At 40.9% G+C, this 15,015-nt stretch overlaps 1 protein-coding gene across 2 annotated transcripts in view; it reads left to right on the forward strand.

The window, feature by feature from the left end:
- Positions 1-205: 205 nt before the first annotated feature.
- slc12a2 (solute carrier family 12 member 2) overlaps positions 206-15,015 on the forward strand; it is a 128,169-nt gene continuing 113,359 nt past the window's right edge. Inside the window, exon 1 of one of the 2 annotated variants that reach the window (XM_052020692.1) lies at positions 206-1,261. In XM_052020692.1, the coding sequence (XP_051876652.1) occupies positions 566-1,261 (696 nt within the window). In that variant the 5' untranslated portion in view covers positions 206-565. The remainder of the gene's footprint in view (positions 1,262-15,015) is intronic. The other variant, XM_052020694.1, reaches the window with a different exon arrangement.

The raw sequence follows: 15,015 nt of genomic DNA on the forward strand, positions 1-15,015 counted from the left end.
CACTGTGTGTGTGTGTGTGTGTGTGTGTGTGAGAGAGAGAGAGAGAGCGAGAGAGAGAGAAAGGGGGAGGGAAGGAGGGATGGAGGGGGGCGTGTCTAAAAGGCAGCGGGTGCCCTGGAACAGCAGCGGCTGTGGAGGGAGGAGGGGCCGCCCTCCCTCTCTCTCGCGATGTTTACTGGGTGTCTCCAGCAGCAACACCCCCCGCCGTACTCGGTAGCCACCAATGGGAGGAACAGCGGCAGCCCGCCCGGCACTGTGACAGATAAAGGAAGGCAGGACAGAAGAGCAGGAAGGAAAGGGCAGAGGCGCAGGCAGTGAGGGAGGGGAGAGAAGGAAGGAAGGAAGGAAACAAACACACATACCGGCTTATTCACTCAGTCACCCGGTTCTGGTCGTGGCCATGCGAGCGGCTCTGGGCCACTCTCGCCATTGATGCCCGGGGGCTGTGGCCGCCCGCTCTGACCGGTCGGGAGCGGGGGAACCGGGAGCAGCGACCCAAGGGAGCCGGGGCGCGGGGAGGAGCCGGTGTTTAGTTACTTTTAATCTGTCTGAGAGCGGGGTGAGAATGGAGGGCGATCAGCCCCAGGCCGGCCCGGAGCCCGGGGAGCCGCCGCAGCAGCAGCAGCAGCAGCAGCAGCCCCAGCCCGCAGCGCCGCTCCGCCCCGTGGCGAGTCAGAGCCGCTTCCAGGTCGACCTGGTGACCGAGGCGGGTGGAGGAGGAGGCGGCGACGATGACGGCCAAAAGGGTCAGAGCCCTCCCGCCGATGCCGCCGCCTCCGCCGCCGGCCAGTCGCCGCCGCCTCCTCCTCCCGGTGCCAAGGACAATGGGGATGGCGGCGGCCCGAACCCGGCCGAGCCGCCGTCGCCTCCCCTCACCACCACCACGGCCGCCGAAGAGGCCAAGGGACGATTCCGCGTCAACTTCGTGGAGCCGGCCTCGGGCGAGCAGCAGCCGGCCTCGGGTGAGCCGGCGGCCGCCTCCGCGGCGTCGTGTTCCCACGGGCAGCCGGCGGCCAGCGAGGCCATGAACGGCTACCCGCAGAACGGCGACACCATGCTGAGCGAGGGCAGCCTGCACTCGTCCGGCACCGGCGCCCATCACTACTACGACACGCACAGCAACACCTACTATCTCAGGACCTTCGGGCATAACACCATCGACGCGGTGCCCAGGATCGATCACTACCGTAACACGGTAGCCCAACTGGGGGAGAAGCTCATCAGACCCAGCCTAGCCGAGCTACACGATGAGCTCGACAAGGTACGTTATTTCAACGCATCTCTCTCTCTCTCTCTCTTTAAGCACTCGGGTTGCTAATTCCTTTGCATTCAGTTTTGCATCTCCTCTGCTTTCCATTTCTTGTTTAAAAATTCGGTATGGGAAACTGTTGCCCATGTCCCAAGATTTTTCAAGGTGAAATTGTAGGCCCCCCATGGCATAGCTCATTGAGAGAGAAGACAAACTATTCCTTGGGTCAAACAGGGTTATAGGGCGAAGAATCGGGATTGATTTGTACTTAAGAGTACGATTAATTCTGTATATTTTTAAGTGCATCCATTTGTTGGGAATTGTATATGAATGGCACTCAAATAATGGGATGGTAAACCTGAGGTATGATAAGATTGAGACGCCAGAGAATTCAGATGCTGGACTCTGGAGCAAAAAAAATGCTGGAGGAATTTAGCAGGTTAAGCAGCATCTGAGGAGGCGAAGGGGTAGCTGATGTTTCGGGTCGTGACCCTACATCAGGACTGGGTGTTTGGAGGCAAGGTAGTCAATATAGTCAGGCAGGTTGGTATGATAAGATTACTCATTTTCATTTACGAATATTGGAAGTTTGGTGGAAACCTGTTCATGAAAGATTTTTTCATGGATCCCTCTTGGGTGCCAAAACAATTGCATCATAACAGCAGATTCTTGGGTGATTCTGTTGTAAGAAGATTGCCTTTGCCCAATAATAATCTTTTGGGTCTAATTTCAACCAAGAAAAGGCACGACTTTTTTTTGTGTGTAAGAAAGCTTGAGTAATGATGAAGTGGTTTTAAGATGTTTTGAGCAAGTGACCATGTTGTGGTTTTCAGCCTCCTTTGTTTTGAGAAATTAACCAGTTTATTTTCAGAAGTAATGCTATATGGCTTGTGATGTTCATGTAGTATTACGTAGCGCATTGAATGTTCTTCATTCCTTTCTGCCTTCTCTACTTTTTTTTGTGGGCAGTTTGGAGTAATACAATTCTTTGAATACCCACTTGGGTACCCTCAGGGGTTATTCTAGGCAGTGTCTTAAAATTAGATCGGGAGAACTCAAATTCCATTTGAGCATTAATATTCTGGATTCTACTTTATCCCATTTTCCCATTGTTATTAACTACCATAGTTTGAGTCTAATGAAATGATGCTGCATTGGCATCTGACTTTGTGTACGAGGTTGCTCTTTGACAGGGGCTGTTGTTTCTAGTGACTGTGCTTCCATGGGAGAGGAGTGTGAGGAAACAAAAATGAATGGTCTTTGGAAAAACAAATGAGGGCCATTTTGTGCCTTTTTTTTCTTTATAAACAAATGAACATACAATTTAAGCATGCCATTTGCTTTCAAGAAGAAGCTGCACTTCTCCCTACCCTCAACCCTCCATGGAGGTGGGAATTTTTGCATTCCATTGTATTTTGGATTAGTCATTGATTATATGCAGGTTTTTCTGATATACATGCACCCTGGTATGAATTATCTCACTGCACTGGACCCAAAACTCCTGGAGAATTTAAATAATGTATCCTACCAGACATTGAGTGCACAAATAGTTGTTGCCTTTGTTGGATGACTGGCTAATACACTAGTGTATAGAATTCCTCTTTTGCTTGCAAATTTACATACAGGTAACCCCTGCGTTACAGCCATTTGGGTTACAGAAATTTGCCTTTATAGAATTTGCAAATCGCCACCCAAAAATTTGAGATGCGGAGTAAAATTCACATTCATGGATTTATGGGGGGGTGGGGGGGAATAAATCTTTTCAGCTTGTATTTCTTGACACGTGCAGATAACATGGCTTTACATTACAGAAAATCACAATACGGCCCACTTCCTAGAAACGCAACCCTCTGTAATGCAGGTGTTGCGTGTATAATGAAAAGCTCACACACACTGCCTTTTTTTGACTAGCAAACAAAAATATAATGCATTTAAGGCTGTCTTTGATCACTGTTATATTTTTAGCAACCAGAATAAATAATTGATAGTGTTTTAAATAAATGGCATGAAGATTAGTGCATGCAGTACTTTAGCAACAATGGTATTTGGAGCCAGTACCATGAACACCAAGAGAACTACTTGCACCTTCTAGCACATAATATTTGTGTTATGCCTGTGGATTTATTGGATGAAGAATGGCTTTGGTAGTTTGACATTGTACCCTGTTTAACAAGGAGACAAAAGTAGTTTGTAATCATGGTTGCACTGCTGCATTGCAGAGAAATGTAGGTGCTTCTTTCCCTGGCATTAACAAATTTGTTAAATGCTTTATGCCCCTTAAACAACAATAACTGAAATAAAAAATATTAGAACCACCTATGAATGCTGTTAAAAAGGGAAGGAAGTGGGCTGCTTTCCTGGTGTTTAGGTTATTTTCAAAAATATTACCCATGTTAGAAAACCAGCTTTGATGTGAGGAAGGTTGTGAATGAACAGTGAATTGTAATGCATGCAATTGATTTATCTTTTCATGTTGGATACATTGGGGGTGAAATGTCGATAGGTTTGCAGTACTCATTAGATTGAGTTATTTTGTTCCTTTCCAGCTTCTTTGCTTTCCATAAATTAAGAAATGATTCATTTTATTTGATAAGAGGATAGAAAAGTGGAAAAAAAATGCCTTGACTTGTTTTTCCCACTGCTATGAAAATGTTTCTCTTCTGGTTAAAGCTCGATGCTAATATTACAATGCTTGCTTCTAGGGATGTCAAGTCTATTGTCTAGTTGTGGATTTCAGGAAACCTTGATTGTGTTTTTGTTCATTTATATAGAACTGTACATCAAAGTTATCAGGAAAGACAGTGGCTACTGACAGACTAGTAACAAACCAGAGATGTCACTCTTCTTGATCATTCCCAATTTTATTGGTGTCAAGATCCTAAGCTTTGGAATTAAATCTTTTAAAGTACCACTTTGAATAAGCTTTAATCACTTTCCCTAACATCTCCTTATGTGGTTTGAGATGTGCCTTGGGATGTATTGCCACATTAAAGGCACTATAAATAAATATTATTAGTACCAACGAGACCACTGGGAGTATAATGAATGCACCAAAACATGCTTGGACAATGTGCTATTGCAGGTTAAGAATATTGGTCTTTTTCATGCAAAAGGTTGTCTTTACTCCCAAGCCTTAGCTAATGAAGGGGTTTCAGACACCACCAAATCCATTACTGTGATTTGAAAGTCTAAACAATAAGCACCACTTCTCAATGTTAGTTCTTGGTATAGATCTGAATTGGAAACTTTCTGGTCCATATGACTTGGCTTTGTATCATGCAGTGCGTTTATCACCAAGTGATTTTTGTCACTCATTTTTGAATGGACATTACCTTTTCTTGGCATCATATTGTCAAACATTCATTAATACTGCATCACCTTTAATGTTGGAAATGTAAACAATAACATTGTGAATACACAACTTGTGGTGATTATTTTTTCAAATATTGTATTTTAGATGTGCATAATTCTGTATGTGCCGATTGATGTACTTGAATTTTGTGTTAATCCCTGTCTTTTGTATATCATTCCACTACGAACTGATAGTGAGATTCACAGTTGATATCAGTTGACCTTGTGGCAATGTAGTTCCCAGCTGTAATACAGACTTGTTATTACAAACAATAAAATTTTCAGTCCCTGAAGGCAGTTTGGGTGTACAGGAATAGTGCCTACAAAGAGGAATCTCATCGGTTGAGGCTCCATTTCCTGCATTCTTAGCTAATGGAGAAAATCTTCAGAACTGAGATGTTTTCATGCATGTCGGTTAAAAAAAAATACATAGTGATAATAATACATGCACAGATCCTATTGTCCCTGTTCTCCACTGTTTAAAAACAATGGGAACATTCACATGGCAGTAATTTTCCTTACTTGACTGATTTTTATTTAAATATAAAGCATGTAAGGTTGTGCTTTTGTTTTTGGTAACTGAAGTGACAAACTAGTGTCATAAAATGGGATCTAATAGTTTTATCAGATTTCAAAGTGTAAGAAGTTAACAGAATATTAAGATGACCTGTAGCTTCCAAGTGCCTTTTAATGAAAACCTGTTAGGCCTTGGATGATTGGAAAGCACTTTTCAAATGGGTAGCAATTTTAAAAATAGATTTTATTTTTTTTCCAGTGAAGAAAGATTTTTTTAAACAAAAAGCTGTTGTAAGGGAAAACACTGTAAATTCTGGCAACCTTAAGCTTTGATTTTGCAAGTCCAGTTCTGCATTAATTCAATGGCTCTTTTAAACTTGATGTATCAGCTAAAGAAGATGACAAAATTTTATCTTCATTTTTAAAGCTTAGTTTTTCTCACTATATCATTCTTGGACAGTCCCTTAGGGTTGAAGCATGATAGCAAGCCATCCAGCTATGGGTTTTGAAGTGACTGATGAGGATCTGCAAATTCTGCAGGAAGTTGTGGAGGAGGAGGTGCTTGATAGGATGGATGGTTTGGTAGATGTATACTGTTTTTGTTATTTGTGCTGAACTTTTGCACGTCAAAGTGACTTGAGGTAGTCTGTGAGGTATAACGTTGTGGTGTCCTTGACACCAGTTTGCATTGAGTTGATCTTTGTGGATTCCTTGGTTAAGATCATGGCTTGCGTGTTTTAATTTGGCATTTGTATAATGGAGACTGATTTCTAGGGCAGTTAAATTTAAGAAGGATATTCTGATCCTCCTAATTGATTTCAAAAGCCCTTAATAGCACAAAAGGCCATGAACAATGGTTGATCTCTATTTTTCTCCTGATGGTGTCATGTGGTAAAGATAATGCCTGTCGGGCCTCTGCATTGGAATCTATGCGATAATTCAGTGAGCAACCCTTGGGTCATGAAGTGATTGAAGAGGACCATTGTAGTAACTTCTAGTGGCACATAATAAGGAGAACCCTCTTGCAGTTGCTGCATTTGTATTTGTATCCCTTCTTGAACACGGTGCCAGTTGTGGCATCTGAGGTCCCCTGGTGTCAAGTTTGTCTGAAGTTCCCCTCAGTTTTAGAACTCCAGCATGGAAACGCTCGGATGCTGTGGGCTTGTTGCTTTTCATTTTATATGTGGGTTGTCAATTTTTTTTTTCCCTCTGAGGTGGCATCTTACCCAAATGTGCACGAGAGTAAAGAGTTATGCCGTGTTCCTTCCTGTGGATGCTGAGAGTCTCCCTAACTTTGAGTTCTCTTCCACTCTTGGCTCTCGGCAGGATGGACCCTTGGTTTGGGCCATGGGTGGTCTTGATTGCACTGAAGAATCCATACATGTTAAAATTATTAACAACTTGCTGGATCTTCTGCACTCTTTCCCTACACCATCTGCTCTTTTGTTAGTCTTCAGCTTTCAGGGGCCTGTACAATTCTTTATTTTCCTTGAAGGCATGGTGGCGTTTCCAATCCAAGAATACTTTGTGCTTGTGATTATTTAACTCCTGGATTACATTCTTAATATCTCAACACAATTCTATAAATGTGTTTTTATCAGCGTTGCAAAAGTCAATGCAGGTGATCAGAATTCAAGGAGAGTGTCAGTAACTTTGAGACTCGTGCAGGTCAAAGCAGTTATGAATACTGGATAAGTAAGATGGCCCAGGAAAGGATGCAAGTAGCATAATTGTGTACAAGTTGTCTGATGGTGGCAAAGGCATCAACTTGTTGTATAGTGACAGCTAGGCTGAAGAAGGGTGCAGGTGGAACAGAGAAACTGTTTACCTGGAGGAAATTCTTTTATCCCTCTAACTCTGCATACTCTAGCATAGTTGAACACTTGTCATTGTCATCAGGGTTCCTTTATTAGATGGAATTTCCTCTGCTTCTTGCCTCCTTGACTAAAGCCACCGAATAATTGGTAGAGCATTTCCAGTGATGGCTTCTCTTGATCTACTCTGGATACCAATTGAAAGATTCCCACTTTTTCTCATCTGCATGATGCCCCTTTCTATTAAGACTTGTAGCCATATGTGTAATTACCTATATTTAGCTCTCAATCCAATCCTTTCTTTGCTTATTGAATATTAAAGCAAGGAAATTATTGCAAATGCTAGAGATCTGAAATAAAAACAAAAATGCTCAATGTTTGGTAGGTCAGGCAGCACCCGTAGAGAAAAATCAATGTATCTAGTGATTCATCACAACACAAAATTGGAGCAGGAGTAGGCCATAAGGCCCTTCAAGACTGCCCCACCATTTAATATGACCATGGCTAATCTATGTTGGCCTCAATTCCTTTCCTGTGTCATTTCTATTCCTTGTTCTATTAAATATTTACCCACCTCCAATGATCCAACTTTCACCACCTGCTGGGGTAGAGAATTCTAGAGAAGAAATTTTTGCATACCTCTGTTTTAAATGACCAGCTTTTTGTCTTGTCATGCCCCCTTGTTCAACACTCCCACTAGTGAACACATCCCAACATGTTAGGATCTTGTATGTTTGAATAAGGTCAACCCACATTCTTCTTTCTTCTGAACTCCAAGGAATACAGGGCCAGACTACTTAGTCACTCTTGGCAGGATGGCCCTTGCATCCCAAGAGTTAGCCTGGTGAATCTCCAATAGACTGCCTCCAATGTTGCTATGTCCTTTTTTAGGTAAGAGGACCAAAATTGTGTGTAGTTATTTACTTTTTTCCTTGAATTCTGATCACCTGCATTGATCAAATGTGGCCTCCCCAAAACCCTATACAATTGCAAGAAAGCATCCTATTTTTAAAACTTCAAGCTCTGTGCAATGAAAATGAAGAGGCCATTTGCCTTGTTAACTGCTTGTTGGACCTGCCTGTTAGCTTTTTCAGATTTGCACACGAGAACACAGAGATCTCACTGTACTTAGATAATCTGCCTTTTGATTTCTCTTGCTCAAGTGCATGACCTCACTTCCCCACATTAAACTCTATTTGCCAATCTTTTGTTCAGTTAATCTATATCCTGTTGCAGAACCACAGTATTGTTATTACAACCTTTCCCTCTACCTATGTTCTGATCATTGGCAAATTTGGAAACCTTGTTTACTGTTCCTTCCTCCAAGTCATTCATGTAAATAGTGCACAATTGAGGCCCAAGAACTGGTCTCTGTGGTATTCTACTTCTTACTTCCTTTGAATCTGAAAAGGACCCATTTACTCCAACTCTGTTTTCTTTGAGATGGCCCGTTTTCAATCCATAGTAACATACTCCTTCAATATGCATGGATTTTTAATTTTTGCACCAGCCTCCAATGTGGCACCATGTCAAATGCCTTTTGAAAACACACTACATCCACAAGTTCCCCTCTATCAACTCTCCCCTTTTACATCCTCGAAGAATTTGAGCAAATACAGTATTTTAAGTTGAAAGTGCAGTGAATTGCTTCAGCACTTGGAAGCTTAAGGTTGGAAGAAAGTAAAGAGGAAAAACATCATTGGGAGGTGAAGTTGACCATCTGGCTCTTTGAGCTTATTTCACCATTCAAAGAAATCATAGTTAATCTTCTATCTCAGCACCACTTTTCTGCATCTCTCCCCATTTCCCTTGATCTCCTTAATATCCAGAAATCTTCCAATTTCTGCTTTGACCAAAATTGATGATTAAGCCTCCACAGCCCTCCAAAGAGAATTACACAAATTCATTGCCCTCTGGGTGAAGGGGAATCCTTGTTTGTTTGGGGGGTGGGGAGAGAAGACATCATGCATAAGTATAGAAGGTAGTATCATTGGAACAGATGCAAGAGAAATGGATATTGGGTGAATGGAGTGGACTTCTTGTAGGAGCTTGCAGGTGAAGAAGTACAATTTCTGGAACTGAACCCAGGATGGATATATTGGGTGAGCAGACCAAAAGGATTGACTGATGCTGGTGTACATTAGGACTGCCATGGTACAGGTCCAAGAAAACTGATGTTGTAATTAATTGTCACCTAAAAGAGATGCTTGATCGGAGTTGCAGAGGTGTGGGAATTGGAGGAGATTTGAGATGGGTGAATTGTGGTCAGGCTAGGAGCCAGTGCAAGTGAGCCATGTTTATGTCACCTCCAGGGTAAACAGATAATTCTAATTGCATGTACATATTTCCATTTCTTTATCCCATTACCATTTTGCCCCCTTCTCATCCACTAATTCAGTCTAATCTTGAGGACTGCATTGCCTCAGTTCTAAATCTCCTACATTTTAATCTTGCATTCATGAATGAGCACAATGATTAAGTACACTAGAAGTCTGGATAACCAATCCCAGTGAGCTATGGAATTGTCAATTCAATTGTAATCTGACCCCAAAACTGTAAGAACCTCTCCTTCAGAGATGGAAATCCAATCTCCTTATCCAGCTTGACGTATATGTGGCACTGACTCTAAAATGCCTGTTGATATGATCAAGGGAGTTGCTTGATTTGAGGGCAATATAGGGATAGGCAATTAATGTTAGTCTTGCCGTGCACACAAAGATCCTGAAAAATGAATGAATAATAATAAACTCCCCCCTGTTCTTCTTGAGGAAATTACCTGTTTCTATAGGGTGAATAGGAAACATACAAATTCTACTTCCAGCAGTGAAAATGCTAGATTACTAGAAAATTACTAGAAAATTGAAAGCTTGATCTACATTGAATGTAAATCTGAATTAGCAATTCATATTTGGGAATTGGGTAGAATTTGGACTGAAACTAAGCTAATTTATATGGTGCACTTTAACTTTTGTAATAATCCTCACTGTATTTATGATATATCATAATTAGAATTCCCTTTCAAGAGTATAATTTTCCTATTTAATTGATGGGGCTATAAATTGGGCTTCAAGTTATCATTTTGAAACCTGTTATAATACCAGAAACACTGAGATGACTAAATTTTTTTGTAGATAACAACTTAGTCTGATTGTAGATTTTCCCTTATTTTTACCTATCTATTTTATTTATTTTCTTTCTGCCAGGTAATGATGTGAACTTGACATTTTTGTATTTTTGTGACTATTATTTCTCTAGCATAATAAATCCAGTTGAAATCCAAGGCATAAATTGAAATATTTTGCTAACTATATTATAGGTAATGCATTAATTAAAGTACGGTTGATTATCCTGAGGTGTTTTCATCTCAGTTCTATTGGGATGAATATGGTCTTTGGCTATAAAAGTTCAGTGTGAAATTTTCAATGCAGTTCTGTTGTGGTTTGAATTGAAGTTGCATGAAAATATTCATCTTTTTCTTTTAAATATGAAATTTGTTCCAGAGATGAGACTAAAGGTGCTGGAATCTGGAGTGGGGGAGGGGGGGGAACTGAGTTTCTCCCAGCAGTGTCGAGCAGCATCTGTGGAGGGGAAATAGGCAGTCAATGTTTAGGTCCAGACTCTTCATCAAAGACACCTATGTTAGACTGTTGTTTATTGACTACAGCTCAGCCTTCAATACTATAATTCCAAACAAACTCGTCTCCAAACTCCTAGACCTGGGACTCAACACTTCTTTTGCAACTGGATCCTTGACTTCCTGACCAAAAGACTGCAATCAGTAAGGATAGGCAGCAGCACCTCTGCCATGATTATTCTCGACACCGGTGCCCCACAAGGCTGCATCCTCAGTTCCCTACCCTCTCCCTATATGCTCATGACTGTATGGCCAGGTTCTACTCGGTAACTCCATCTACAGGTTTGCAGATGACACCACTGTAGTGGGCTGTATCTCAAATAACAATGAATCAGAGTACAGGAAGGAGATAGAAAGCTTAGTGACATGGTGTCATGACAACAACCTTTCCCTCAGCAAAACAAGAGCTGCCCATTGACTTCAGGAAGGTGGGGCGGTGCATATGCTTCTGTTTACATCAAGAGGGTTGAGAGCTTCAAGCACTTGGGAGTGAACATCACCAATAGCCTGTCCTGGTCCAACCATGTAGACACCATAGCCAAGAAAGTTCACCAATGCCTCTACTTCCTCAGGAGGCTAAAGAAATTTGACACATCCCCTTTGACCCTCACCAGTTTTGTTTTATATGTAGATACACCATTGAAAGTATCCTATCCAGATGCATCACGGCTTGGTATGGCAACTGCTCTGCCTATGACCACAAGAAACTGCAGAGAGTTGTGGACACAGCACATCATGGAAACCAGCCTCCCCTCCATGAAATCTGTCTATACTTCTTGTTCCTTGGTGAAACAGCAAGCATAATCAAAGACCCCCACTAATCCGAGACATTCTCTCATCTCCCCCTCCCATAAGGCAGAGGATACAAAATCTTGAAAGCACTATCACCAGGCTCAAGGACAGCTATCCTGCTGTTACAATACTATTGAATGGTTTCCTGGTACAATAAGGTGGACTCTTAACCGCACAATCTACCTCATTATGACCCTGTATCTTATTGTCTACCTGCACTGCACTTTCTCTGTAACTGTAACATTTTATTCTGCATTCTTTTATTATTTTCACCTTGTACTACCTCAATGTCTTACATACTGTTCAATTCATTACAACAGTACAAGTTTTCACTGTACCTCTGTACATGTGACAATAAACAAATTTACAAATTGACCATCTGGACTGAATTATTCAAGCATTGATATTTTTCTCCTCGTAGTGAGGACTATTTTGTCAGTACTAAACCTCCACAAATAGCCTTCTGGCACCCTGATTTTTGTTTTGAACTTGGAACATAAGAATGCAGTCATTTTCAAGTTTTCATTTTTTTAAAGTTGTTTATAAATAGGTTCCACTTTAATTCTCAATCCCATTTGCTTTAACTTGTCTGTATGCAGCCTCCTCCACTGCCATAGTGAGGCCCAATGTAAATTAGAAGGACAACATCTTCCATTTAGGCACTTTACAACCTTCTGCAATGAACATTGAATTCTACAACTTCAGGTAAACTGTTCTCTCATTATTTCCCATTATCAGGCTTGTGTCCCTTTTTCAATCCCTTTTAAACTCCTTGCTAGTGGGCAGTACCTCTCCTTATTACTTAATCTTTTAGATCCATTTACGCCCATCTCCATATAGTCTTTTGTCTTGTACCTCACTCCTTCCTCCTTTCTCTTCCTCTGCCCCCACTTTGAAAACTGTAAGGAAGGGGCGCTGACTCAAAACATTGACTGGTTTCTCTTTCCACAGATGCTGTTGGCTAGCTTAGGTCTTCCAGGATTTCTGTTGTAACTGAGAATGTAGTTTGTCATAAGAACTTTAACTTCTTGGGAAATAGAATATGCCAGATTTAAAAGCAGGTCATGGATCATAGAATTGAATACAAGGTTATGGGAACACCTGTATTTAAAATCAAGCTGAATAACTAAAATCAAGCTTTTTGCCGACACAAGTGTGTTCCTGGTGAAATCAACATAGTGACTTCAGTATCTGGGAGTGTTGGAGCATATGGGAGTACATTTGTGAATATGAAGGTCATCTGTGTACAATATTCATTTTCTGTTGTATTCAATACTTTTTGCATCTTAACATAGTTAGAAATTCAGATTTGGACTGCTGCATTTCCATTTGCATCTGTCTTGTCATAAAATGCTGCACCTTCATACTTGATTGAAATTTAGAAGAAACTACAATCAGTATGGTGTTGGGGAGGTTTTCTGTTTATTTTAATTTTGCTGGTGGAAGTATTTTGATATTTGCATGCAATTTTTTTTGGAAACATTTTTCTTGGGATAGCTGAAGTTCAATTTTGTATAACTGGCAGTCTTTTCAACAGAATTTAGTGGATCTGTACACTTGGTTTTGAAGAAAATTGGGGAAATCAAGGTATGGGGAAGGAGTAAGGGCAAATCAAACAATGCCTTGTTAAAATAGATAAAGCAGATTTTGGAAAGGCAATTGGATAAATGTTTGAATATATTTATGGGGTGTGTTCTGAGCAAGTGAATGGATTATTGGATAAGCTATTAAGGAATTGGTAAAGGAATGATCTAGTTGAAGCCAGTCCAGATGAAGGGTTTCGACCCTATCCAAATCTCTTCACAGATGCTGCCTGGTCTGCTGAGTTCCTGCAGCATTTTGGTTTTATTGCTCCAGATTCCAGTGTCTGCATTCTCTTGTCTTCATTAGTTGAAGCAATGTCATTGTATATTATGAAGCAAACCTGCTTCACAATTGGCTGTGCATCTTGCTTGTATGCACTGCTGATTAGAATTTGCATCTTGTAGATCAGAATAGAATTTTGGAACTTTAGCATTTTTTTTTAAAATGGGGAAGCAAATAAAATGGTGGGAATTCTTGAGTTTGTGCTTGAATTTTGTTGTATTCATCATGGCTCAGGTGTTGAGTAACTTGAATTGTTGCCACAGCCTATATTGTGTGAAATTGTAATTGGTGCTGGTGGTATATTTAATGCAGGGTAACTTCAAGGAAATGAATCTAAGTTGCTGATTCATTTGTTTAGCTGGATAAATTGCTGTGTTTATTTTCTCAAGACATTGTACATTGGATTCATTTATAGGTGAATGGTTTCTAAAATCATAGTCATAGAGTTGTACAGCATTGAAGTAGGCCCTTTGGCTCACCACGTCTATGGCAACCTTTTTGTGCATCGACATTAATCCCATGTTTCTGCTTTGGGTTTGTATCTTTCTTGCCTTGCTTATTCACGTATCTATCTAAATGTCACTTAAGCATGTCTGATTCCACCACCATCTCTGGCAGTGAATCCTAGCCACTCTGTATTTAAAAAAAAAACTTTTTCCTTATCCTTTAACTCCTTCTGTCTCTCCTTAAACCTAAGCTCTTTTATTTTAAATATCCTACCATGGGAAAAAGATTCTGACTATCTATCACATCAATGCTTGCTATATTTTTATAAGCCTCTGTCAGCTAACCCCTTGGCCTCCTTCACTCCATGGAATCCAATCTCTCCCCATGACTCCAATCCAGGAACTATCCTAGTGAATCCCTTCTACACTCTCCAGTGCAACGACATCCTTCCTGTAGTGTTGCAACTAGAACTGCGCACACAACTCCAACTGCAGTCTAAGCAATGTTTTGTAAAGTTGTGACACGATCTCCCAACTCTTGTATTCAGTGCCCTGATCGATAAAGGTGAGGATGTTGTATGCTATTTTCAGCTCCCTAATTACTACTAGTTCATTCAGAGCACTATGGATTTGTCCTTTCAAATGTCCATAAAACCTATCCTTTTAGGATTTTCTCTGTTCAGTATTCCTTGGTGCTTACCATTTACTATTTATATCCTACACTATTTGACTTTCCAAAATGCATCATTATATTTGTCAGGATTAAATTCCATATGACAACGCTCTGCCCAACCTTCCATCTAATCTATATCCTGCTGTAGCCTTGGACAACCTTGCTTACTATCCACACCACCACCACCCAGCAACTTTTGTGTCACCTGCAAACTGACTAATCATACCTCCCTACATGTATATCACAAACAATACTAATCCCTGTGGTACACCACAGATCACAGATGTCCAGTTGGGAAAAGTATCCTTCCATCTGTACTCTCTGCCTCCTATAATCAAGACAATTCTGGATCAAATCAGCCAGCTTGCCTTGGATCTCATGTGCTTTAACCTCTGGACCACTCTTCCATGTGGGACCTTGCCAAATGCCATACTGAAGTCCATAGTGACATCTACTGCACTACCTTCATTAAACTTCCTGGTTTCCTCCTCCAAAAAAAACTCAAGTTAGTACTGCAGGATTTCTCCTGCACAAAGTCGTGCTGATTATCCTTGATCAGCCTTTGCCTTTTGAAATGTACATAAAACCTATCCCTTAAGATTTTTCCCAATAATTTCCTTATCATTTACTTAAAGCCTATAGTTGGCATATCGCTGCTGCTCTTAAAGGAACCA

Source organism: Pristis pectinata, chromosome 7 (assembly GCF_009764475.1).
Source record: "Pristis pectinata isolate sPriPec2 chromosome 7, sPriPec2.1.pri, whole genome shotgun sequence".
NCBI classification, from domain to species: Eukaryota; Metazoa; Chordata; class Chondrichthyes; order Rhinopristiformes; family Pristidae; genus Pristis; species Pristis pectinata.